The sequence below is a fragment of the Cariama cristata genome, unplaced genomic scaffold (genome assembly GCF_000690535.1).
Source record: "Cariama cristata isolate BGI_N322 unplaced genomic scaffold, ASM69053v1 scaffold4929, whole genome shotgun sequence".
Taxonomy (NCBI): Eukaryota; Metazoa; Chordata; class Aves; order Cariamiformes; family Cariamidae; genus Cariama; species Cariama cristata.
Genome location: NW_009635124.1, coordinates 73,677 through 97,922, shown reverse-complemented (window position 1 = coordinate 97,922; position 24,246 = coordinate 73,677). Strand labels below are relative to the sequence as shown.

Genomic DNA, 24,246 nt, shown 5'->3' with positions numbered 1-24,246 from the left:
TTCCATAAGGAATATCTTTGGAAATTGGGAATAAGGGAGTTTTTACAGGTATAATAGATGTGAAAGTTGTGGTCCCACTTTTAGTTCTAAGAGCCTTGAGGTTTTAGATGTACTGCAAAAGGTCTTCAGTGCTGGCAGAATCTCTGTACCTTAAAATGTGATGGTTTAAAATAGTATTATCTGCTGCCTTTTGTTGAAAGAGCAGTTTCTCTTATTGTACAAATATTTTCTGTCATGTAATTAATAGCCTTATCTGTAAGACTATTCCAGTGTGGTCTCTCCAGCTCCCACCCCAATGGGGGGGAAGACAATCAAAAATGAGCATATCAGATCGCAGCATGGACAAAGTTTATCAGTTGTTGCACAATCCCTTTGCCTGTGAACAGATTAAATAAAGAAGAGGGGGTGGGGTGGTGGTGGACATGGACCTGATTTATACTGGTGAGCTTCCTCCAAGAATTCCAACAGTTTCTCTGAGGAGGAAAGATGAGCAATTCATTCTTGCCCTTTGAAGAGCTCTGAATTAATGAAGAGCCGAGTATCTTCTGCTCTTTGCGCTGGGCAAGACTGGAATTCCCCAAAGTCCTCTTGCTAGAGATGGTTTAATCAAACAGACTGTTTACATTCTGTGTCACATCAGAGGCAGTGCTCAAACAGGGGTGGTCTTCAGCTATACACTGTAATGCTAGGGGTTATTTTACTTTATTTTAAACATCAGCATACCATCAGTTTTACTGAAAAATGGCTCTATCCAAACACCTGCAGGCTCCATGGAACAGGCCAGAGATAGGCCTTGATTTTTTAGGGTCAATGATGGTTATTCCTCAGCCTGGGTTGTTCTCCAGCTGAGGTCAACAAACCCTAATTCCTGTAGGATATTTCCTTGCAGCTAGGAAGCAAAAGTAGCTGTGTCTCACAGAGGCAAAATGATACCACGGGAGGTCTGTGTTTCTTCTCCAAAGGTTTCTGCAGGCTTGAGATTTGGCAGCAAAGGAGGGCCAGGAGCACTTGCAGTCATGGAGAAAGACACCTTGCAGTGGTAGGAGGTTGAGCACTGGACCAAACTCTTCCCTCTGCCTCAAGCGCTGATGGCAGAGGCAGAGAGGCAAGGGCCTTTCTGCTCCAACCATGTGTTTTGTCTCACACTGTGAAGGCCAAACTGTTTGAGTGAACAGTTTCTATACTCTGGTACTTAAGGAGGCACCAAATTAAATGGGAGCTATGTAATTCATTAGAGAGAGATAGAGAAGAAGGAAACAAGATTAGGATAGGTCGTCCAACCATCACCCATCTCTCACCTTCCTCCCCTCAGGACAGATATCTCTTGCACCTTTATCAAGAAACCAAAACTTTATTGCACATCTGTGTGTCTGAAATTGGTCCTAAACCTTGAGTCAGGATCTAAACTTGTATTCAGATACATTTTTTTAAAAAAATACTACTTCTGGAAGTGATGTATTTCCGCTCCCCATGCACAGGATCTTCTGTGCATCATTGAGGAGGATGCACGTAAGTAGACAATGTGGCCAACATTCTTCCAAACCCAAGCAGTCCAACCAGCTGTTCATAGCAGGGATGCTATTTATTGAGAACTGTCAATGTGTTCAACACATGGTGTCCTTTGCACTGACAAACTCGCAGCCTGGCTTTTATGGGGTTTCTCTGACACTTGTCAAACACTGGTGATGAGGCAAGCTTGACAAGGCATACGTTTTTATGTGAAAATTATTATAGAACGGCATTGCAACAAGATGTTCTGTAAGGAAAGGAGAGGCAGAGACTAGCTGGCAAAGAAGAAAACAGAGGCAGTTGCAAAGGGTAGAGGTTTCTTTTTGGCTGGTAGTTTCAGGCAGTGAACAGAGATTTCCTTCAGCGATAAATTAGATGCTTTGGGAGAAAGAAAGGGTGTTTGTTTCAGCAGTGATGAAACTGCTGCATGAGAGAGAAGCAGGCTCCCTCTTCTGCTAATTCAAGCTGCTGCTTTTGTGGCGTAGTGGTTGGAGGTGCGCAGGTTGCTCTGGGGTCTTAGCTGCTGCTTTGCAATTGCTCTGAGGTGCCTTCACCTCTGTCCTTTCCATCTGTGAAGGTGAGATAATGGTTCTCAGCAGCCCTTGGAGAGATGCTGTTTGTAAGGATGAGGTAATATCATCAGTGCAGCACTTTGATCATGTATGATGCTATAAATGGCAAATGCCACTCCTTTGTACCAAAAAGAAGAAATGCTCAGCCAAGAAGTGTCATTGGCCAGGGTTGCACTACGTCCCTGCGGTGCTGTGCTGCTATAAAGAGAAGATTGAGGTTGTGGGATGCCAAAGACACAAAAAGACAGAGGCATATCTTGCCAATCTCCTACTTATCTATTTGTCCCATCTTTTTTCTCTTGACTTGTGTAAGCGCGTATTCATGAGTATCACAGGTATTTATTTTCCCCTACTGAAAAACAGAGCTGTTGCCTGAACAGTGTGACTCTGGCCACATTCCCTCCTATTCAGCACAATGCAATCTTGGCTCTTTACTAGTTAATATTTTCTGTCAACAACCTGCAAGAAAACATAGAATCAGTGCTGATAAAATTTGCAGATGTTGCAGAGTTCAGGGAGTGGTAAACAATGACCAAAACAGGACTCTCATTTGGGTGTTTTCAAAACTTGAGAACATGCAAACAGTATGCGTTAGAATAAAGCCAAAGGTGAAGTCATACATATAGAAAGATGGGTGGCAGGTCATATGTAAAGGATGGATAGTGGGGGAAGGGTCTTTCACCTGCAAGCTAAACGTGTAGAAGTAACTGCCCGTTGGAATAGATAAAGCATGTAAATGCAAGCTGCTAATGTGATGCTGTGGCCAAAGGTTTAGAGTCATCATTGGCTATGTAAACAAGGAAACATTGAACAGGATTGGAGAGGTGGTATTATCCTTGTATTGACGCTGCAGTAGCTGCTGCTCAAGTACTTTGTCCAGTTCTGGTGTCTACAGTTTAAGAAGGATGCTGTATGAATGAGGATTTACAGAAAAAAATTAACAATGACAATAATTATATGATTTGTAACAAGTATTTGACTTCAGAAGATTAAGAGGTGACTTGATCATTGTGATCTTTAAGTATATGTTTGGGGAATATTAATCTGATAATAGAGGATATGAGTAAATCCAATGGATGGACATGGAGACTAAGCAACTTCAGAACAGAGAGAAAATGCAGTAGTTTAGCCTTGAGATTAGCCAGTCATTGAAAAACAACTCTGAGTAGAATGGTCGAATATCTGTCCCCATAACTTTCTAAGTAAAATTCAGTATTTTTCCAAATTACAAGGTCTTTAAAGAGGTGTTAATTCAGTCATCACTCGTATTGTGTCTGAGTGCTTCTAACGTCAGATTATCGTGGGGTTTTCAGTTCTTACTGCAAAAATAATTGAAGCCAACAGTAAAGCACAGGTAGCACTAGGTTGCTAATTTCAAATCTTTGAATTTTCCAGTATTTCTATGGATTCTTCTTGACAATGGTAGGATATTTCTAATCACAATTATATTTCCAGCTCTTTGTAGTGTTTCCTTGGCATCACTATAGTTGAATGGTTGGGCTCAGTTTCATATGCTGTTCTTAATCTTACTTACGTTTTGTCACCTTTAACCAGAATGGTGTGCTGAGCAATGACTTGACTTTTCCCTTCCAAAACAGTCCAGTGTGCTAGTCTGAAAACAAGCTGAAAAACAAGCCTGAAATCTTTTCTCATTGGAGGTAGTAAGAGTTTTACTGTTGACTTCAATGAAGCCAAGAATTTACCTCCAGAATACAAACTTTGGGGAGCAAAATCAAGATTTCCCTCGGGAAGCTGGAGCATTGACAATGTCAGGACTGTGAAGCTAACTCAGCAGACAACCATTAAAAAGAAAGAAGTGAGTAAGAAAGCAGAGAATAAGCTTGGGGTGACTTTTGCTTGTCGTCTCCTTGTTGGGTGGTCTGTCTCAGGGCAGAACAGCAGTCCAGAAGGGTATGTAGGCTGTATGCTGAAATGACCTATTCCTGTGACTTTGGCTGAGTTGCAGGCAGAAAATATAGACCAAAGACCTATCGAAGGTAATTAGTGTTCTGAGACAGGATTTCATTTCATTTGAGCCAGCCCCAGCTGGAAACTGTTCCTCAAAATTCAAATTTAAGCCAAGTGCTCAAAATGCCCCGGTCTGCTCTCTCAAACCCATGTGCACGTGTACATGCAGGCCTACGCACAGAGAAAGTAGTACGTGTACATGCTATTTTGTTACTCTTCATTTCTTTGGTTCCAAATTTAACCAGAAGTGGAAGGGCTGAAATAACATAAGAAAGGTTGGACATACGATATTTCCTGCTGCTCTGCTAAACACAAGAATTGCCAAAAATCTTCCAAGGTAGCTTGTTTCTTTTACATTTTTCTCCCAGACTTGAGAAGGTCAATTACTTTTGAGAAGCATTTGACTTTGGCAACGCTTATGGAAAGCGAAGTAGAATTATGACCTTTTGGAGGTTTGCCCATCGCTGTCCCATCTTGTCCTTTAAGAACTAAAGGGTGAATTTTCAGCTACAGCCTTCAGTTTAATAGGTGTGAATTTGTTTCTGTGCACTTCTAAGACATTATGAGTACCTGTGTGAGAATTTTCTTTTAGATGTCTACTTATTTGTGCTCACAAATCAAGCAATCACTGATATTTGTAGAGCAGAAATACTCAGAGGCTCAGGTATTTCCAGGAGGAAAATCATACCAAAACAAATGAAATTGGTTTCAAACTGAGCAGAAAAATAGAACTCTAAAATTATATACTTAGGTTAGTATGTGGTGGCTACAGCCTATCTGGAATGCATACTATAATAGTTATATCATGTTAGAGAGGCAGGTTTTTTTAGCAGGATGTTTTCTTGAAAGCAGAAATATCTCTGTGGTTTGTGTATGGGTTTGGAACTTGTAGGCAAGTATGGAGCAGGGAATTTGAGGCATGAAATAGTCATGGTTGGAGAAGGCCCGGATCCCTTTCAAAAGCGACAGCAGAAAACAGGCACAATCAGCGCCGTTCTGCCTGCTGTTCTTGCATGCTGTTCTGTGTATTGCGTTGGAGACGTTTCTTTTAAGGTTGGTAAATTCCTTCGTTGTTTCTGTTAGTACAGGAAAGATGCAGTCATATGGGAAAGCTGGATGCAATAAGATATTTGAGTCTGGATAAGATCCTTTTAGAATAAGATATTTAATTCTCACAGAAGCAAAGCCCTTGCATGGTATAAATCAGTGTAAATGCACTGGAACTACTCAGTTTTGCACTCACAAAGTATCTGCCCGAGAATGTTGTCAAAATCCAATTAAATAACTAGAACTGTTTCATGTGGAAATGCCCCTCAATTACAAAGACAAATCTAAGCTATCATGATGTGATTTTTACAGTCTCCTCGCAGGGTGCTCTAGTTTGCATTCATGGAATTTTTTGTTTTTGTTTTGGTTTTGTAATAATGTGGATGTTGGCCATCTGTCTGATCCTGGAAAGGTTGTAAGGTTGTCCCTGCTCCCCAGGTCCCCTTCCTGCTCCCTCATTGATCATAACGTTTGATTTAGGTGCCACTAGATTTCCTTCTTTGTTCTCTAGCCCTAACCTCCCCCCAAACACGCCTGCATTGTGCAATGGTGTAAAAGCTCTTCTCTCTGCAGCTGGGAGTAGTAACTGCTCAGCTGGTTCCAGTGCTGCCCTGAAGCTGCTGTAAAGGTCAGAGACAAGGGAATTCTAAAAAGCAAAACAAGCTGTGTTGTTGTCTCCTCTTCAATCCTGGCTGTGTATTTTGATCAGCACCACAAGCAATCTCATGCGTAGACCTCCCCTTCTCACTGCTCCGCGTTTCTGGCCATCGAGGGGGTTCCGTAGGGCAGCGTGTCGGGCGTTTTTCCAGCACGACTACAGGCTCGGCCGCTGCTGCAGCTGATTGACTTGCAGTGCTTGTCAGGCACAAAGCACGTTTTGAAAGGAAATGCCGTATTGAACTCCCAGTGAGCTGATGGGTATTGTGTACGGTCATCTGATGGCACAGATGTGCCCCTAATAATCCTTCCAGGAGAATGTTTCCTCCTGGGATGCTCTGGCCATCTGATCTGCTCTGAGGTATGCTGACCTATCTTGACCCAGTTTATGATCAATTCTCTCTGCTGTTTTCTAAAAGGAGCCCAGAAATGCCACTTTATCATTTAGATTGCCTGGAAGTTATGGTCCTTTGGTGTCTGTTCCTTCCATAGAAGATACTCTCTGTGTTTGCTCTCAAGCATTAAGTCTTACAAAAGGGAGGAAAGCCACTCCGTGTTAGCATGCACAAGAGTAAATTTCTCTGTAGAGCTTTGAAAGCTAACCAGTATTTGGCTAATAGTGCAGAGAGGAGGAGGAGGAGACGTGGAAGCAGAGGTAACGTATGTTCCACCAAGCATGTTGCTGGGTACCTTCACCTGGGTGTGTAGAGCAACCCTTCTGCTGGCGGTGCCATTGTATTGATGTCCTTTTTTGCAGGTTCGTATGTGCCTCCAGTTTTGTGTGTGTTGTGCATGCGTCTGTGAAAGACGCATGGTTTTCATGCATGTCTCTTGATATGTATCTGTGTGTTTTGCAACATCTGCTTTTAAATTGAGAATGACGTTAATGCTGGATTTCTCTAAAGGTAAATACACTGCCTCAGCTACAATAGGATGGTTAATTCGTAACCTGGTTCTGCTGATGAGTGAGCATAGATAAGTTTGGAAGTTGAGAGGTGTGTTAAGGTCCTTTTGAGCCAAACCAACAAACTTACTGAGGGCTTTCCATTCCCTATATTTGAAGGAAATCTGGGGTTTTGTAAATACTAAACTCTGCTTTATTATCAGTGGGCCATATAGAGTGTCTAAAACTGGCAGCCACCAACCCGAATTCTTGTCTGAATCAAGCCTGATGCAAAGCCTTCCATATTTATGACATACACCAGCAGTTCTCTGAAGGAACATGCTGATGGCTGTGGAGTTTATGACTTTAAGTTAAGTTAAGTTAATGAAGCCTGCCTGTACTATCTTAATACTGTCCCTATGTCTGCATGTGTTATGATCATCTCTAATAACATGGACACACACTGGTTTTCCACGTTTCAACCAAAAACGTTCAGTTGTTTCTGAGAACAAGGCAGGAGAAATAAATTGTTTTGTAGATATTAGAAAATCCTTACTCTTGTTCTCTGCAATGTTCCCATGGTCCCAGACTTTATAGCAGGGACTGAAGTTTGACCCTTGCAAAGGATGTGCTTTTTGCTATCCGTCTAAAAACCCGCCTAAACCTAGTTTTTAGATCATAAACAGCCACAGTTTGTTAACCAAGTACCAGTCTGCACTGGTTCTGCAACTTTATTGTGAAATGGTTAGGGAGATCTAGATAAGAAGCCAGCCTTCCCACTAATACTTGTTTATGCTGATACTGTATATGATGGAGCCCTTGCAAACGCAATACCCGGTCCGAGGATGACCCTGTTACAATACTGCAAGGACTGAAACTTGCTCCTCTGTGCCATCTGGTTATGCAGTTGCTGTGTGTTCACTTACACCTCCAAATCCTCGCAATCTAATAATTTCTCACTAACCCCAGCCTACCAGATCTATTTGCAGTAAGCACTTATATACTGTTAGCGGGTATATTCTCACAATAGGCTCAGTGAAGTGTCACTAATATGATTGTCCATGCCAGTGGCTGCTCTGTTGCAGCCTACATGATTTTGTTATCAGAAGGGACGGATTTATGTAATGTTCATAACTAACCAACCACTACAAATTCATGTTTTGCTGTTTTAGTTGTTCTCACCTCCCTATTTTCAGGCTTCAGGGTATCTCATTGAGCATATGAGTGACTGGGAATGTGAGAAATAGTACAGAATATATGCTTAATTTAATGCTGAATGGCATGATATAAAGATTTTGATACTGCAAAAAGCCTTGGGCTAAATTCTCAATATTAAATAGGCATAGCTATATTAAACTCTGTATTTCTACATGGTGAAAATGTTGTCTTTCATGTCAAAACAAAAAGAACCCCGTCCTTCTGTCTCAGATCTGAATCCCGTTGCATAGCTTGTAAATGATAATATCTGATGTGAATTCAGCTAGATTGATAGCAGCAGCAAACATCCCCTTTTTGCTTGCTTAAGTAGTACATTGCCACCTGAGCAACTCTCAGGTGGTTTGCTTGAGCCACTCCTTGTCTCAGGGGGCAACCTCAGGAGGCCTCTTAGCTGTGTTGGAAATGGTATAGACAGAGATGTTGCCTTAAGTACTTTGGATTTTGAATTATTTAACTTGTGGAAGGAAGTGGGGGCTGGGGGAAGCACAGCGAAGGAAAAGAGAGATTATTTCTCCTCTTTGTAAAACTCTATTGGGTTCAATGTCGTACTATGAAATATCCAGTGCAGAACTCAAGAACTGCTCCAGTGGATCTTCGCTGACTTATCCAATTGCATGGAACATGGGGATACTTAACCCAAATCTGTCGGGTTTAATTATTTTCCTCTGGACAGATAAAAGCTTTCTATAGGTTCCTGTAGAATATTTGCTCTTTCAAGCGTTTCTCTGTGCTTTGATACTAAACGATTAAAGCATGCTAAAGAAAAAAACAGCCCCAACCTTTAGCTCCCTGTTCTTGGGCCCCCTGACTGCAGCTTTGATTGTTGACCTAAATTCCCCTTTCATAACTGAGTCCTGTCACCTCTGGTTGGAGTCTCCCAGCAAAACAGGCACGGCCAACTTTCAGAAGTGCAGGGCGCTGTTTTCCATTCTGCCTTGCGCGGCTGTGACGGGCTGTGCAGCACACCTGATGTGTTCAAAGTCAAACTGACCTCCTTCTTCCCCTTCCCCCAGCCTTTCCAGCTCCTGGAAAGGAAAGCATAACAAGGTGTTTTTTTTACATTTTTTTTTTTTTTTTTTTGCTCCCCGCTGCTCAGCAAAGTGGGGAAACTTTGAAACTTTTTCTGCATAAAGAATTAAATACTTAGGTAATTCTATGGCTGGGCTGATTACCGGGAAGATTGCTGTTAACAAGATGCAAGAAACAGCACTGAAGTGAGGGAGGGAGGGAAGCCTGGAGTCTGTTATTGATGATATGAAAGTGGATTGCAGCTGCTTGCATGGGATACTTCGGTCTCTCTTCTTTCAAACTCTGCCCACAGAGTGCTACTTGTGACTCCAGCAGCCACAGCCTCGAGCTGTGAGTTCCCGTTTCTCTGTGGCTGCTGCTGATAAACATCTGCTCCAGTTTCGGCGTCGCGAGCTCGGTTACAGCAATGCCTTGTGTCCTCACCCAGGACTTTTCTTGCAGAAGTTCAGCAGCTGATGCTACACACTGTGCTCCTGCTGCCAAATCCTGTTCGGCACACAGGGCCCAAGCGAGGATGTGGCTCTATTTAAGTCCCCAGCGAAGTCCTGAGAACAAACTGAGATGTAAATCATACACTGGCCTTGGTTAGGGCCCCAGTTCTGTACTGGAGCAGTTGTGGGTCAGTAGCCAGAGAACTGAGATTTCACTTGTTAAAAAAAGAGAGAGACTATATTTCTGGTTTTCCATGTTTGGCCTATGGAGTTTCATTTTCCAGCTTTGCCCACTCCTTTGATGCCTAGGAATTTACTTTTCCTATAAGGGACAAACATCATGGGACTGGAAGGAGCCTCGTGGGCCATCAGAGCCTGTCTCTGGCCAAGCATACGGGAACGTGGCATCTTGCTCTGTTCAGGCACTTCTCTGGAGCTGTCTGAAAAGTGACTCACTCCTTTGCGGGGAAGGAAGGTTACCAATGCCTTTTACTGGAAAGTTGAACTAGCACCTCTTATTTTTTTTAATAAAAGATAAAATTCCATTTTAATCCCTTGGGTTTCAGGAACAGGAGCTTTACAGGGAGAAAAATGATTCATACTAAGGAGTTAGAAGGGCTGTCAGTATTCTTCTCAGCTGTAGCTCCTTCCCTTTCTAGCAACTCAAGGCAAGCAGAAGTGTGGAAAACTGTTTGCTGCTGTATGAAACTTGTACATATTTTTTTAATCTAATTGCTGTGGGGAAAACAAACATCAGTTTTATTTCACACCATTTCTTGGCTCAGAAGCTTCAGGCATATTCGCCAAATTGTGGTTTTGCAGTCATTGGCTAGAGTCTTACTTACCATGAGGCCTCTTTACACCACTCTTGGTTTGCAAAGGGCTATTAAGTAGGTAAAAATGTCCTTTACCACATTATTGTAAAGAATTCTCAGTGCAAATGAGAATCTAAACTCTGTATGTTTTCCGTGTAAATGCTGGTTGTGGTCACAGCTGCATTTTGAAATTCAGAGTGTCAACCATTGTAAGGGGTGATTTTGCTCAAGAACAGCCTTGTTTGGGGTAAAAGAGGCCTCCTCTTGTTTAAAATGTTCTTAATTATGTCTGAAAAATAACTCATGGCTATGGAACCTTTTACTAAATTGAAATAAATTGTGAAAACATCAAATTATTCAGTTTTCAGAAGTTCTGGCAATTATTTCACATGTCCCTCTTCCAATGGCTTTGCCTTTATTAGTTGTCATAGAAGAAGTAATAAATTCTTTTATTATGACATCCGAAGTCCCAGCTGAAATGAGTTTCATTGTGCTGGTGACAAAACAGAAAAGTGACACTCCCTTAGCCGGAGGATTCTTAGTCTAAAGCCAAAAGTAAGTGAAGGATTGGGAAAGTAGGTACAGCATACAAGCAAAAGAAGGTCACAAAGAACTGGTACGACTTTGCAAGTGGGTTTCTTAGCCCTTTTCTTACTCTTTCTCCTTTCTCTTAAAAATAAAACAAGTCTTGCTGTTCAATCCATCTTTTCATCAAGAGTTGGATGTCTGTAATAGTAAAAGTTTGAGAAAAGGATACTGTACGTGGCATACAGATTCAGTAATGACCTTTCCCCTAAACTAGAAAATGTAAGGAACTGGAATAGTAGACTGTTTTAGTTCAGCAGCTTTCATACAGGCATGTTCAGTGGTGTCCCTATTGTCACTGCTTTTTTTCTTTTTCTGCCCTCCTTTGGCTCCCTGTAAATCTTGAATTGATGGCAGCTGTTTGAGCCAAACTCAAGACATGTTGCATCACATCAGGGTTTAAATGCTCAAAGGCAAGGGAGGATTGCTACTATTCTGTAGTATTCCTCCAGCAGCTCCATCTGTTCAGCTGAGGTCAATCACTAGCATCATGCAGCATTTCAGAGAGAGAGGAAGATGTTCTTTAATGCTGGCTAGGAAACTGAATTTCCATTCCACAATAATTTATTAGCTCTTTGGGGGGAATATTTCCAGCCCCGGTCAGTACAAAAAGCCAAAAAACTTGACCCTTAAAGACTGTGTGGTGGACTTCCCCAGAGCTGGAGACCCCAGAAGCCTGTTCCAGGACTTCCAGCCGTCCATCCAGCAGCAGGGATCTTGGATGCCTTACGGAACAGGTGGAGCAGCCGTTGTGTGTGCAGCTGCCCTGAGGTCCTCAGGCCTGGAGAATTCGGTCGCTGGGTGGCAGGAGGTGGTGGGGAGCGTGACTGGGACGGGCTGAACTTCTACGCTTGCAGTCAAAACAGCCAAGGGAGTCCCTGGGGTTCCCCTCGCCATGTTGAAGACCAGCAGCTTCTCAGAGAGATTTGTTGGGACTAGCCCGTTTCTGCATCACTTCTTCTGCTCTCACCATGTTGGCATTTCTTGGCAAGCAAAAACTCTCTTACAAAATATCTGACCAGCCCTAATGGTCTTATTACAATAAGTTGAGATTTTTATAATTTCTTTTTTTATGGCATATTTGGAAGAGGGACTTGTCTTGCCATCTGTCCTCTCATTCACTGCAGTATTATCCACTCGGTGTCATTGGACAATACCTTCATTTCAGGTTCATAAAAATGCAGATATTTACGGCTCTCATACATCTGAAAATGAATGCTTTGTGAAAGTATTTATTCCGTGAAGAAAAATAATAAAACACTTGAAAAACAGACTCCAGAAGGTCATTGGTAGCTTTGGCTTTCCTATCACGAATTTCTCAGGTAAATATCCATCGTAGCAAATGTCATTTTTTTTTTTAGCATATTTGTTTTTTTCTTCCCTGGTTCTCCTCCTCTCCTTTCTTGTGATCAGAAGTAGCAGTATAAACTAGAAGCTGGTCTCGACAAGGTTTTGAACTGAGTGCGCCCTACAGATGAATAAACACATTACCTTCCGAACCCTGGGATCTCTCTTCCAAAGGAAACAGGAAAAGGGGGAGCTCAGAGTCCCTAGCAAAATACCAGCATGCAGAAAAAAAGGCCTGTTGAATTTTTTTTAACTTTCCCATCAGAAGACTTTTTTTTACAGGGGGAGGAGGGGGAAGAAGGGTGTGAGGAAAGGGGGGAAGGTGGGTGCTGGGAGAGGGGAGGAAAAATACAGTGAATGCTCCTGTAACCTTTGCTCTGTTGATACTAGACAAGACCGCACTGTTAATGAGTGATTGTTAACAGATGGCTGTTGAGCAACTTAGTCAGAAGCAGAAGATGTTATTTGGTTGTAGTGCTGGGAGGGTTAGGGTGCAGGGGTGAGGTAAGGGGATATTTAGTCTTTTCATGAGGACTGAACTGTCAGAGATTTATGATTTTCGTTTAGGCTTTTGGAAGTGGAGGCTTGGGGGAAGGATTGTTTTCTGTGTGCTGATAGTAGAAAGGCCATTTGGTGCTGAAGGCTCTAACGATTATTTTTTCAGTTGAGGGGTGTCCCTGCAGCCCTTGGCCTTTGAGAACTGAAAGACGGAAATGTATGTCTTTAACTTGCCAAACCTCGTGTCCCAAACTGAGGAGGAGTGGGCTCTTCCAGCCGCTTGGAGCTGTCTGAAGACTGGTGGGGAGAGCTTTAGGTGTGGATCCACACTTTCTCTATGAGAGAAGTCATTAGTGTATATTCCCTGCGGTTCACCAAATTGTTAGTAAGTGTGCGTGTGAGGTGGCAGGAACCTCTCTGAATGTGTGTGTCCATCCGTGTATGTTTCTTGCTCTTTCCTGGTGTGGTATAAGCCTTGTTCACTACATCCAGCATACCAGTGTATGCCATTTCCTTACTGGTTTTTATTGGGTATGAATTTGAAGGTAGTCTGAACACATCCCATTCACTCTCTGTAGGATTTGGGTGCTTGAACCTATCAGATTTAGTGCAGCTGCTCAGTGTTTCTCAAACTGTGCAGTACTTAGATTTTATACTTATTTCTCCTCTGGACATTATTAGATACAGGGTTCAGGGGTACAAGGTATGAGAGAGATCACCAAGGATTGCTTCTCAAGACTGTTCTTATTTTCTATCAATGATGTATGGCTTGAGTGAAGGTAAGAACCAAATGCACACTACAACATTTTGCTGACGAGAATTTGCAAAAGAGTTTTGCTCTTTGGTCGGGAAAGGGGAATCCCATTTGTACATGCCACTGGCAAATCCTCACCTTTAATAGCAAGTCTAAACATGACCTCCCACAATCATGCAGTAGATGATTTAATGTCTTTCTTGTGCACTAACTTTCTAACATATGTAGGTGAGTGTGTGTATATACGTAGAGAGAGATATATTTATACAATTTAAAGACTAATTTCTTTATTCTGTCATCCTTATTTATTCATATTTCTGTTTTGGGGGCACATAGGACTATATGACAAATGTTCTTACACGTCCCGTGACCGAGGATGGGTCCTGGGGATTAACACCGTCAGCGACCAGGGGAATAGAGACCCCCGCTATTTCTTCTCTCTGAAGACGGACCGTGCTCGCAAAGTAACCACCATTGCAGCACATCGCAGCTACCTCCCCAACCAGTGGGTGCATCTGGCTGCCACGTATGATGGGCACCTGATGAAACTCTATGTGAATGGTGCCCAGGTGGCCACAAGTGGAGAGCAAGTGGGCAGCATCTTCAGTCTTCTGACCTTGAAGTGCAAGGTGCTCATGGTTGGAGGAAATGCCCTGAACCAGAACTATCGGGGTTATGTAGAGCACTTCAGCCTCTGGAGGACAGCCCGGTCTCAGAAGGAGATCTTGTTGGACATGGGCCAGGCAATTCACAGACAAGACATGCCTCTACCTCAGCTAGTTCTTCAAGACAGTTTACTGAATGTGAAAAACACCTGGTCTCCCATGAAGGATGGCAGCAGTCCTCAGAGCAAGTTCAGCTATCATCATGGCTATTTGCTGGATACCAGCCTAGACCCTCCTCTCTGCGGACAGACAGTCTGTGATAACACGGATGTAATTGCCAGTTACAACAAGCTCCCCAGCTTCCGCCGCAACAAAATTGTTCGCTACCGTGTGGTAAATCTCTATGATGACAAGCACCAGAACCCCACTGTCAGCCAGCAGCAGATTGAGTTCCAGCATCAGCATTTAAATGAGGCTTTCAGCCGCTATAACATCACCTGGGAGCTGGAGGTGCTGGAGGTGAAGAACTCCTCTCTTCGCCACCGACTCATCCTGGCCAACTGTGATATCAGCAAGATTGGGGACGAGAACTGTGATCCTGAGTGTAACCACACCTTGACTGGGTACGATGGCGGAGACTGCCGACACGTACGCCACACACTCTTCAACAAGAAGAAGCAGAATGGGGTGTGTGACATGGATTGTAATTACGAGAGATACAACTTCGATGGTGGGGAATGCTGTAACCCAGAGATAACAGAAGTCACCAAGACGTGCTTTGACCCTTATTCTCCTTACAGGTAGGCAATTTCTTAAACAAGCTTTTTATGATCATATTTATGAACATCTGCCTAGGTGTTGATCAGCCTGCTGGCTGTTGAACCCTTGTGTTGTTGCCATTATGGGCTTTAGAGTTTGTAATTATTTTTTTCTTAGTATTTGGCTCACATTACAGTTATCCAAATGTAATCTCAGTAATGGTCTCAACAGCGTCTTACCGTTGAATTGGTAATCTCTATCTAGGCTAAAGAAAGTTAGTGCTAAAGACTGAAGCAGCCAACTTTGGGAGACCCATTAGTTGTTGGTTATGAGCAGTATATTGTAGCATTGCACAGTTTATTTTAACTACAGACCTTTAGGAGTGGGGGTTGGATGTCATAGAAAGCTCATATGTATTTGGAGAGGGAAAAGCCCCTCAGGCATGGAACGGAACATAAATACTTAGGTAGACTTCAGTTCTGTAGGACTTCATTGAAGGAAGGTAGGTAGGTAGGTTATGCTATATTAATGCTATGAGTACAGCTTTCTGTAAGCACTGCTGCAGAGGGGCACCTGAGTCTGTGGGTGATGAGGAGCAAGGTGGGTACCAGGTTCCTGGCAGTGTTGTTGCACACATTGTGGGTAATTGAACTCTTCTGTGCCCCTTTTTATATATATATGAAAATGAGGGTAATGCCACTTCATTGCAAGTGGCATGGCAACTTTCTGTGGGTGGATGTGAGTTTATAAAATCCTGCGATCCTCAGCTAAAGGCTTCCTTGTTTTGTAGTTTGAAGAGGGGCATCCTTGAATAACTCGTATCAGTTGAGTACCACATACCTACAATTACTCCAACTTGCTTTTGGTCATGTTCAGATAAGAGTTAGTATGTTGAAGTACAAAAGTGTTCCCTGTGAATGAGTTAGAAATATAAACACACAGAAGATGAAGGTTAAAGCTGAAATGCTGTTGTCTGTATCTGACATTACAGTTTCTTTAGGGCAGTCCATGGAGTCATGGGGGAAAACCTCTCAGTGGTCAGAACATCCTGTATTGTCAACACTGAATTTCAGGTTAAGAAGGAAAGTGTGAGATGTTCTGGAGTTCCTTCCATTATAGCAATTCAGGCTATATTTGTAACTTCCTTAGTAGAGAGAAGTTTTTAAACAACATTATCAGCTCTACTGGAGCTTTAAATATGCATAATTAAGCTGCAAAGAAATGCCTCCTTCCCAGATTTGGGGTTTTTTTTTTAAACTCCAATGAGGTTGTTTTTTAAAAAATCCTCGCCTTTTTCAAAGATCCTCAGCTTGACTTCAGTCAGTTACCCATGAACAAAGCTCAAATGAGGAAATACTTGAAATACTAATGATTGAAAATATTGAAAGGAAAAATACCAATCTTTTAATACTGTTCAACTGCAGAGGAATACAACTAAACAAATACCATCAGAGGCATAATGCAAATTGGATTGTTTTAACACCGTAGCTCTGAGAACTCGAGGTGTTAGCTATAACAGCTATGACAATTTTTAGAAAAATACATTATTTTTAATCTGATAGTACCCTTTTATCACTTGTTCTGTGACCAGCATAATACCCATACAAAATGAAACAAGAAAAGCCTTGTAAATTTTAGTTGACAGATTTAAGACTGTGCCTTAATGCTATTCTGATGTACAGAGATGTTTCTCTTTCAAATGAAGTCTTTTTGCTGCACAGATTGTACTTGCACTAACCTAAGCAAGAAACTTTGAAATCTGAAGTTACCTTAACACAGCATGGTTGCTTTTCATACGCAGTTGTATGTTCCTTTTGGAGACAACCGCCTTGCTGAACTTGTCTGGAGGACTGGCATCTTACGGCATTGAGCTCACAGGTCTTCTACATGTTCATTTTGACTTGAGAAGCACCTCCTCTTGACTGACACATTGAAGTCAGCGAGGGAGGCCTGAAGGTCCTCTTCCACAGTGTAGAATCTGAGAACATCCATAAATCCTCCAAAGATTTTTTTGCAACATTTAGATTTCATTTGTCTTTGCACAGACATTGTAATGCAGCATTGATCATTGGCAATGAAACTAGGAAGGGCAGTAGAAGATAATCCATCTCTCTGGAACCTTTGTTTGGTGACTGATGTGCTTAGGCTGAGCTCATACCCACCACTAGGATGGGTGTTTACACTCAGTATGGCAAAATAGAGCAGTTAGGTCTGTGGATTTATCAATGAGGTTTGTAAGGCTGAACACTGCTTTGAGTATTTAGGCTAACAAATACAGGTTTAGGGCAGTGGCTTTGGCAGGAAAGCCTTCATTGACTAAAAGGGTGAAGATTCAAACCCTATGTTTGGCTTTGGTATTGCCCTCGGCATAGTCCCGAGAGAGATTTCTGTGCCAATTAGTGACTCAGTCAAAAACTGTGACTCAGTTGGCACCATCTGGGCCCATTTTACATCACTAGCCCCTCTTGTCATCACTTTCATTGGCAAAGAGTCCTCGGTCCCCTCTAGTCAGGCCTTGCACCACATCAGTGAAGACATCTCCACAGCCACTGAGAGCTCACATCTAATTCCAGGTATTTCCTCTGCCAAAGTTCAGTCTAACAATAGCAGAAGAAAGGGAAAAGAGCCTTCAGTCTGGTGAGGAAAGGGGGGACAAAAGATGGAATGGTACCAATAAACAGCTTCCTGAGCTTTGTGCTGTAAAGACTCTTCACAGTCTTCCTTGGTAGTGGGGGGGCCTTCAGACATTACTGGGTTTTGTTCCTTCTACATGCTTAGTGTCAGCAGTTGTAGCCAGCTGTTCGCCACACAGTTTATTCCCGAAATACTTTTGTCCTTTGGAACCAACCAAAAAGTGCTAATGCTTGATTAATGCTGCTGTAAACAGGAACCCTCTTCAGTGCCTCTTCATCCCCAAAAGAAGATGTATCTGCTTCCAGTCACTTTCCTTCTGCTGACTGGCTCAGTCCCGGTCCATCAAGCCTCCATCCTGGGGCAGAGTTGCTATGAGTCTTGTTACGGAAAACTGTGGATGCTTCTTGACTAAGTGCAACCACAGATGTGATATCACTGGAACAAGTTCAAGACACTTCCAATCTGTGTTACAAGTTTCTTGTGATCCTTCTGGCAACTTGGACAAAGTGCTCAGGTATTTTGATGGTGTCTTAGCCACTATTGTGGTGCAACTATGGTGATTTTAGAGCTGATGGCAGCAGCAGAGATGGGGTTTTTTGGTTTGTTTGTTTCCAACCTCTCTTTCTGGCACCTCTCAAAAAATATTTACCTCTAAAGAGCTGAGATTTTGTGCCATAATCAGATAGCAGGGATGTTGGTCCATAGAGATTTAAGTACAGGGACATATCCATAAAGAAGTTTGCTAGAGGGACAGCTCAGAGGGACAGCACTTATGGATGGGGACTCTGTTCTCAGAGCTGCTCAGCAGAAAAGCTGTTAACATTGTGGTACCAACTAGATCATCTCTCCTCTTTTTAATAGCCTACGGGGAAAAAACAAAGGACTGGTTATCATGAGCCACACAGCAGGCTTTATCCAAGAATATGTCTCACTTCTTTTTATTAATTTCATGAGAGTGAGACAAAATGTATTTAGTCCTAGCACAAGATTTGCAAATATTGTTCAGCTTTTCTTTATTTCTGCAATTCTGGGAAATTAAAACATGCTAAGATCATACAGTCTGGCCCAGTACAAAGGGAAGGAGCAAGGATAAACACACTTGCCAGAAAGACATTCCTTGTGTTATTTGGCATATTGCTGGTTACAAAATAGGGAAGACTTTTTGCTTGTGACACCTACCATGGCTCCTTTTCAAAAAACTTGAAACAAAGAGCAAGAGATCATAGGAAATCATGCTCTGTAAGTGCCATTTGATGTGGCAAATTCTTGCACCATGCTATGGTTAACTGAGCTGTTCCTTTTATGTAATATTGGGCTTGCCCTTCACCACAGGATCGCATGGACAGATAAGAAAGCATTCCCCTTGATGCTGCCTTAGGAAAATGCTGATGAAATTCCTGAAACAGTAAAAGCTACTGGAGTCTCTTCAAACTCCCTCAGTTCATACAATCTACTGAATACTTGCTGGAAATCCCCTCAGAATAGCTGACCCTGGGGACAGGCTTTCTCAACATCCACATGTGTGCCCTGAAGGTTCCCGCAACCCTTCTGCTCCACCTAAACAAGGGGCAGGATGAGCTGTACAAGCTCCAGAGTCCAGAGCACCTGCCTGCAGACTCAGGGTGACACCAAACCAAAGAGCTAGAGCCCAGTGCCCTGCTGATCCCGGCCTTTTCCAACACTCGTGTTGCGCAGATCAGCAAAGCTTAGCGTCCGTCACATCAGCTCACTGAAGATTAAGAGGATCGGAAAATTCCAGGCACACGTAAATTAGACTCTGAATACATGTTTGAACAATTTGTAGAGATTTCTGTGGTGATTTTGAACAGCAGTGGGTATGGCAGAGCCTTGTATGAAGAGCACACCGTGCCATGCCGTGTGGACCACAGCAGTAGCATTAGAAGGAGGAGGTGGCTGGCTAATCCACAGCCTAGGTCAGCCTTGTGCAGATAACTGAGCTGTGCCTGCGCTTCAGGGCTCCTCCAGACTGATCAGATCAGCCTCTTACCTCTTTTTCCTTTCCACTGGAAATCTTTTCATGAGGCTTCTTTGCAAAATATGTCTGGAGGAGGGAGGCATACTTAATGCCCTTTTCTAGGAACTAGAAGAGTTGTAAGAAATACTCCTTGATTCCCAATAAAAGACTAATTTCCACCTAATCCTAAACACTAAAAAGAACAGAAGAAATTCATCAAAGCTCTTCAGTTCAGGAAGCTTGAGAACTTAATCCCCTGCCTCGAAGAGGCTATTGTGCAGCTCTTGACATCAAGGAGTCCTGCATTCACACAGGTATCAGACAGACGTGTAGCAAATACCCGAGTTTTTGTCTAGGGTTTCAGCATTAAATGTCCAGTTCTTTAATTACCAGCCCCAGGGCTGTTTAGAAGGTGGGGAGGTAACACTCTCGAGGACAGAGTCGCTGTATCTTGGTAGTTGTCACCCAAAAGCCAAGTCCCAACAGGAAATCCTCTGTTCTCTCTGTTTATTCTGTCCTCTATTCCAGATGTCAGGGATGTTAATCAGCTGGGAGGAGTTGCATCTGTTCCCATGCTGGCAACTGACATTTATAAGTCTAGTATTGAATTCTGATATAGACAGGACTTCAGTACTAAAGAAACTATTTCTATGTATACGATCGCACACCCTAGAAACAGTAGGAGCTTACTCGATTTAGCTTGACCCACAGTCATCTTTTCCAACAGCTTTTTTCAGGAAACATTTTTTCCCCAAGACTCATAGGACTCATGGTTTCTTTCATGGATATTATCCATTATGTAAAAAGATCACTGTCTGGTCAAACTGCAGGATGCTTGGAATGAAGACAGCCTATAAAATCTGTGGAGTAAACTATCAGAGATCATTAAGAATCCTTGTGGGAGACAATAGATTAAAGTATTATTATACTCTCCAGTGCTAATGCAGACCCGTTTGGCTCTGGTATCCCACATGGAAGATTTGCAAGCACAGAGTCTGCTGGTTTGGCAAGGACTGAATTTGCCCCTGGCTGCTCTGCAGCACTGCATCCCCCAGGACCAGCTGCCCCGCAGGCGCTCTCCGGCAACTCCTTACCAGCCTCTGTTTAAGCAAACGAGGTGGGCTCATCCCCTCCCATGTTCTGAAAAATAGCAGTGTATATAAGATCTTTATTCTCTTTGCTGATCAATTCAAATTACACTGTCTCACACACAGACGCACAGTTCGATCACATCCAACATGCCACTTTCAAGTGCTGTGGGGCTTTGCGTTAATCACCCTGGTTTTCTCCCACATCCATTTGTGTACAACCTCTCTTCAGTAGTGGGTGGGAGGTACCCTTTGCCTTTTTAGTTAGCGGCAGCTGAAACCTTCTGTAAATTCAAGAGGTTGCACCTTTCACACAAAGAAAGATGCAAAGCACAGGCTATTTCTGTGGCAAGCTTAACCAGGTACAATACTTACATTGGCAATTCCCATTCTATCTTTCAGACTTCTGATAGGAATTTAAGTCCAATTCTTGCAAGCAATAGCTGCCCCTTGGGGAAATACGGAGCAGCCACCTCCACCGTGCTCCATTTACAGCATCCATGAACATGATGCATTTGACTTTGCCTCTCACATGGATTGCTAGGCTTGGGCAAACAGTACTTCAGTTGTTGGTTTTTTTTTTCCTAATGATCCCTTCACTATTGCTACCAGTGGGAATGTACAGAAATCTTTCAGAAGAGATGATGCTGACTTGTGCTGTGTCCTGGGGGAGGCTGCTCTGTGCAACCATCCTGCGAACCCTCGGCATTACTGGTGCCTTCACATAGTGGGTTCGCAGGGTTCAGGAGAAGGGGTGAGAAGGATAAGGTGAATTTTCTTTATATAGTCTCAGCTGAAAACGTCGATGTGAGCAGAGGCGTGAATACTGGCCTAGCTGTTCTGCCTTTGCCCGATATCTGTGAACTTAATGCCGGAGGAGAAAGCCAACCCAAAAGTGTGATTACTCAGAAAACAGCAGTTTCTATAAGTAGTTTATATTTTTGGGTAGAAAAATACCTCTATGCCACAGAGGACTTGCCTGCAGCTTCAGTAGATGTTATGGAAAGACTGGGGAAAGAGATGCAAATTCTGAAGAGAGGAAACAGATAATAGCGGGCCAGCGCAATGATTTTCAGAGCAATGATGTTCTTGGTGTAGCTGGGAGGGCTGAAGCTTACAAGTAAGGCAGGTTTCAGCAGCAGGGGGGATGTCTTTTCTTAAGCCAGTTAGTAATGTTAGGGAAAAAAAGACAAGAATAATACAAAGAAGGGTTTATGAGCTTGAAAATTTCTCCTTTTTTCCCCCAAATTAATTAGTTGATCAGTTAATTAAAAAAAAAAAAAGATTTCTCCCAAGAAGTCATAGCTTGTGATTTTTTTGTAGTTTGTTGGCCTGTTGGAGGATTTCAGAGGTATGTGAGGAGTGTATGTCAGGGGATTTGGGTATGTATGTATGTTTAAATTTGATAGCTGGAACAGAGTAAGAAGGGTATTAACTAAATGGAAAGGTGATGGGCAGGAGGAAGGTCTTGGAAAAGATTGAAGGAGAAAGGATGCTGAGGTAGATATCTGTAGGCAACAACATGAAGCACGGTCTGTGTCTATTGGCCCTTGTTTGAACTTCTTTGGCAACGGTTCGTGATGTTTTAAGTCCCTGTCTGCCTTTCTTCTTTCCCCAAGGCAGGTCATCCCTTCAGGACACGCTCTCTCCTCTGCCCAGTTTGGGGCTAGGGGAAACTCAAGAAGTGGATGTCTTGGTTTATCTTAACTGCAGTGAGAAGAATTAATTGTCCCTCAGACACCCCAGGATCAGGACAATGTGGAGCTGTCCATCACTTTTACACCTGTTCACCACTAAGATATGCTTGTGCACAGTGATTAGCAAGGCCAGTTTCAAAGCACATGTGATGTCTTCTCTATTAGCTGGATGTCAAGTCACCCACTGAAATTGTCATATAGTCCTAAAACTTTCTCTGTGTGCATAGTGGAGAATGAGGAAGAGTGTGGGTGATCAGGGGGGCTACAGAGAGTTGCTGGTAATAATTTCCATAGAGCTCTCAAGAAATGCAGTCATGCAGAGCCTCACAACAGATCTTTTAGGATTACTGAGATACGGTGGAACCACTTCAACATTTGTAACGTGTTCGTATAAGCTGTGTTGTAAAAAAGCGTGATGCTGATAGCCACAGTCATTTTTTATCCATTAGAGCCAGATTCATTGAGAAGTAAGATGGATATATCCCCACCCCACAACACAGTAGAGTGTTTTAGACCAGGAATACAAACCAATACTGTCAAAAGAAATTCTGTGTTTGCTTGATTGCAGCCCTGGCTGAAGCGGAGTTACGGGACCCACATACCGTGGAGGAAGATTAGGAGCATGTGCTCTGCTGGGGTCAATGAAATCCTGTCCTTCAGTTTTGTTCTGAGTAGATTTGCAATTTTTGTGTTTCTCAGGGTAACTCAACTGAAACTACCTAGTTTGCACATAATTTCAGCAGTCTGAATTAACATAAATTTGCAAGAAAATGTTTTCAGGTTCATTGATAATGGATGGGTGGCTACGTCATTGGAGTGCTTGTTCATAGCTTCCGAAAGCATCAGCGTAAGCTGCAGAGGAAACTTCTTGGCGTACTTAAATGTTGGGGGTATGAAGCTCTAATAAACCTCCAAAAAGCCAGGAAATTTGGAGTGAAGGCTGAAACTCCATACCTAGTGCACCCTACTGGGTCTTTGTATTTCAGAACACGTTATGTTTGTTCGCTGAAATATCTCCAGTATGGAGCTCTTTAGGGTGGAGTTTCACCTTTAACTCTAAATTTCCTGGCATGTGTGAGTTTGAAGTACACGCTTAACTTTTCCCTAGTGCTGTTTTTCATTTTTCATTTCCTTTTTCTTTTAAAGGAGGGACCCTGCTAGAGGAACCCCTGCTAAAAAGGGACCCCACTGGAACCAAGATTAGAGTTTTTGGCCTAATTTGATCTTTCTGAAATTCTTCAGGAGAACTAGGTTCGGCAAATTTTTTCTACGGTTGTTTTAAAGGCTCTTGTGGCCAATCCACCCCAGTGAAAATGATCGATAAAATCTGCACCCTGCAGACCAATTATTTTAGAAGGTACCCAGATGTTTGAGTAGTGTATAACAAACTTGGAAACATAGAACATCTCATGTAAATTCTAGTTAAAGATCTGGTCACGGCCATAAATATGTGTGAGCTGTTTGTTGTGAAATGTGTTATTTCCGTTAATTAAATAATTGCAGAAGCAGACCATGTTTGCTGTTGACACTTGTTGGGTTACATCAGCGATGGTAGAATAGTGGAAACAGCAGTGGTTTGGAATGACAGCAGTGGCAATTACCTGCAATGCTTTTAAAAATAATTTTGGCCCTAGACGTTGAAAAGATGTGTCATCACTGATTTGTGTGAGGGCAGCTTCAGCAGGGTTGAATTACGAGGCTTTGGAGAATAAAATTCTTTCTGCTTCCTCAAAATGCATCTTTTGAGCTATACTGCCAGTAGATAATATGGAATAAATTTGCTTCTCATGCTATATCCTTGTCGTGTCAATAAATTGAGGACTTCAGTGAGGAACTGTGATAGTTAGTTTCTCCGGCACAAGACTCTGTTGGTTTTTCAAATCATTCCTACCAGCTTTGCAAGGAGAATTTATCTTAATGAAATGTCCCTAGGGAAATTTGAAAAGTGCTGAAGTTATGTGGCATTGGTTTTGTAAGTGCCTGCAACCTCAGACCAGGTGTTCTGTAAGTGCTGAGATCCCGTGCCTGGTTTTCAGAGGACTTGAGGCTCCCATACCGTTTCCCTACCGACCCTTCGATGGCAGCGACATTGTACACTTTGCATGGAAGTCCCTGAAACTCAGCAATTCTTGAGGATTTTCAAGACCTTTAATTTGTACAAATGAAAATTCAAAG

General features: G+C 42.7%; 1 protein-coding gene across 1 annotated transcript in view; it reads left to right on the top strand.

Moving 5' to 3' along the window:
- The window catches only part of LOC104167212 (pappalysin-1-like), a gene marked incomplete at its 3' end in the record, with an annotated part of 106,031 nt that overhangs the window by 12,333 nt on the left and 69,452 nt on the right, over nucleotides 1–24,246 (top strand). The window contains exon 2 of the mRNA XM_009707401.1: nucleotides 13,650–14,718. Within this exon, the coding sequence (XP_009705703.1) occupies nucleotides 13,650–14,718 (1,069 nt within the window). The remainder of the gene's footprint in view (nucleotides 1–13,649; nucleotides 14,719–24,246) is intronic.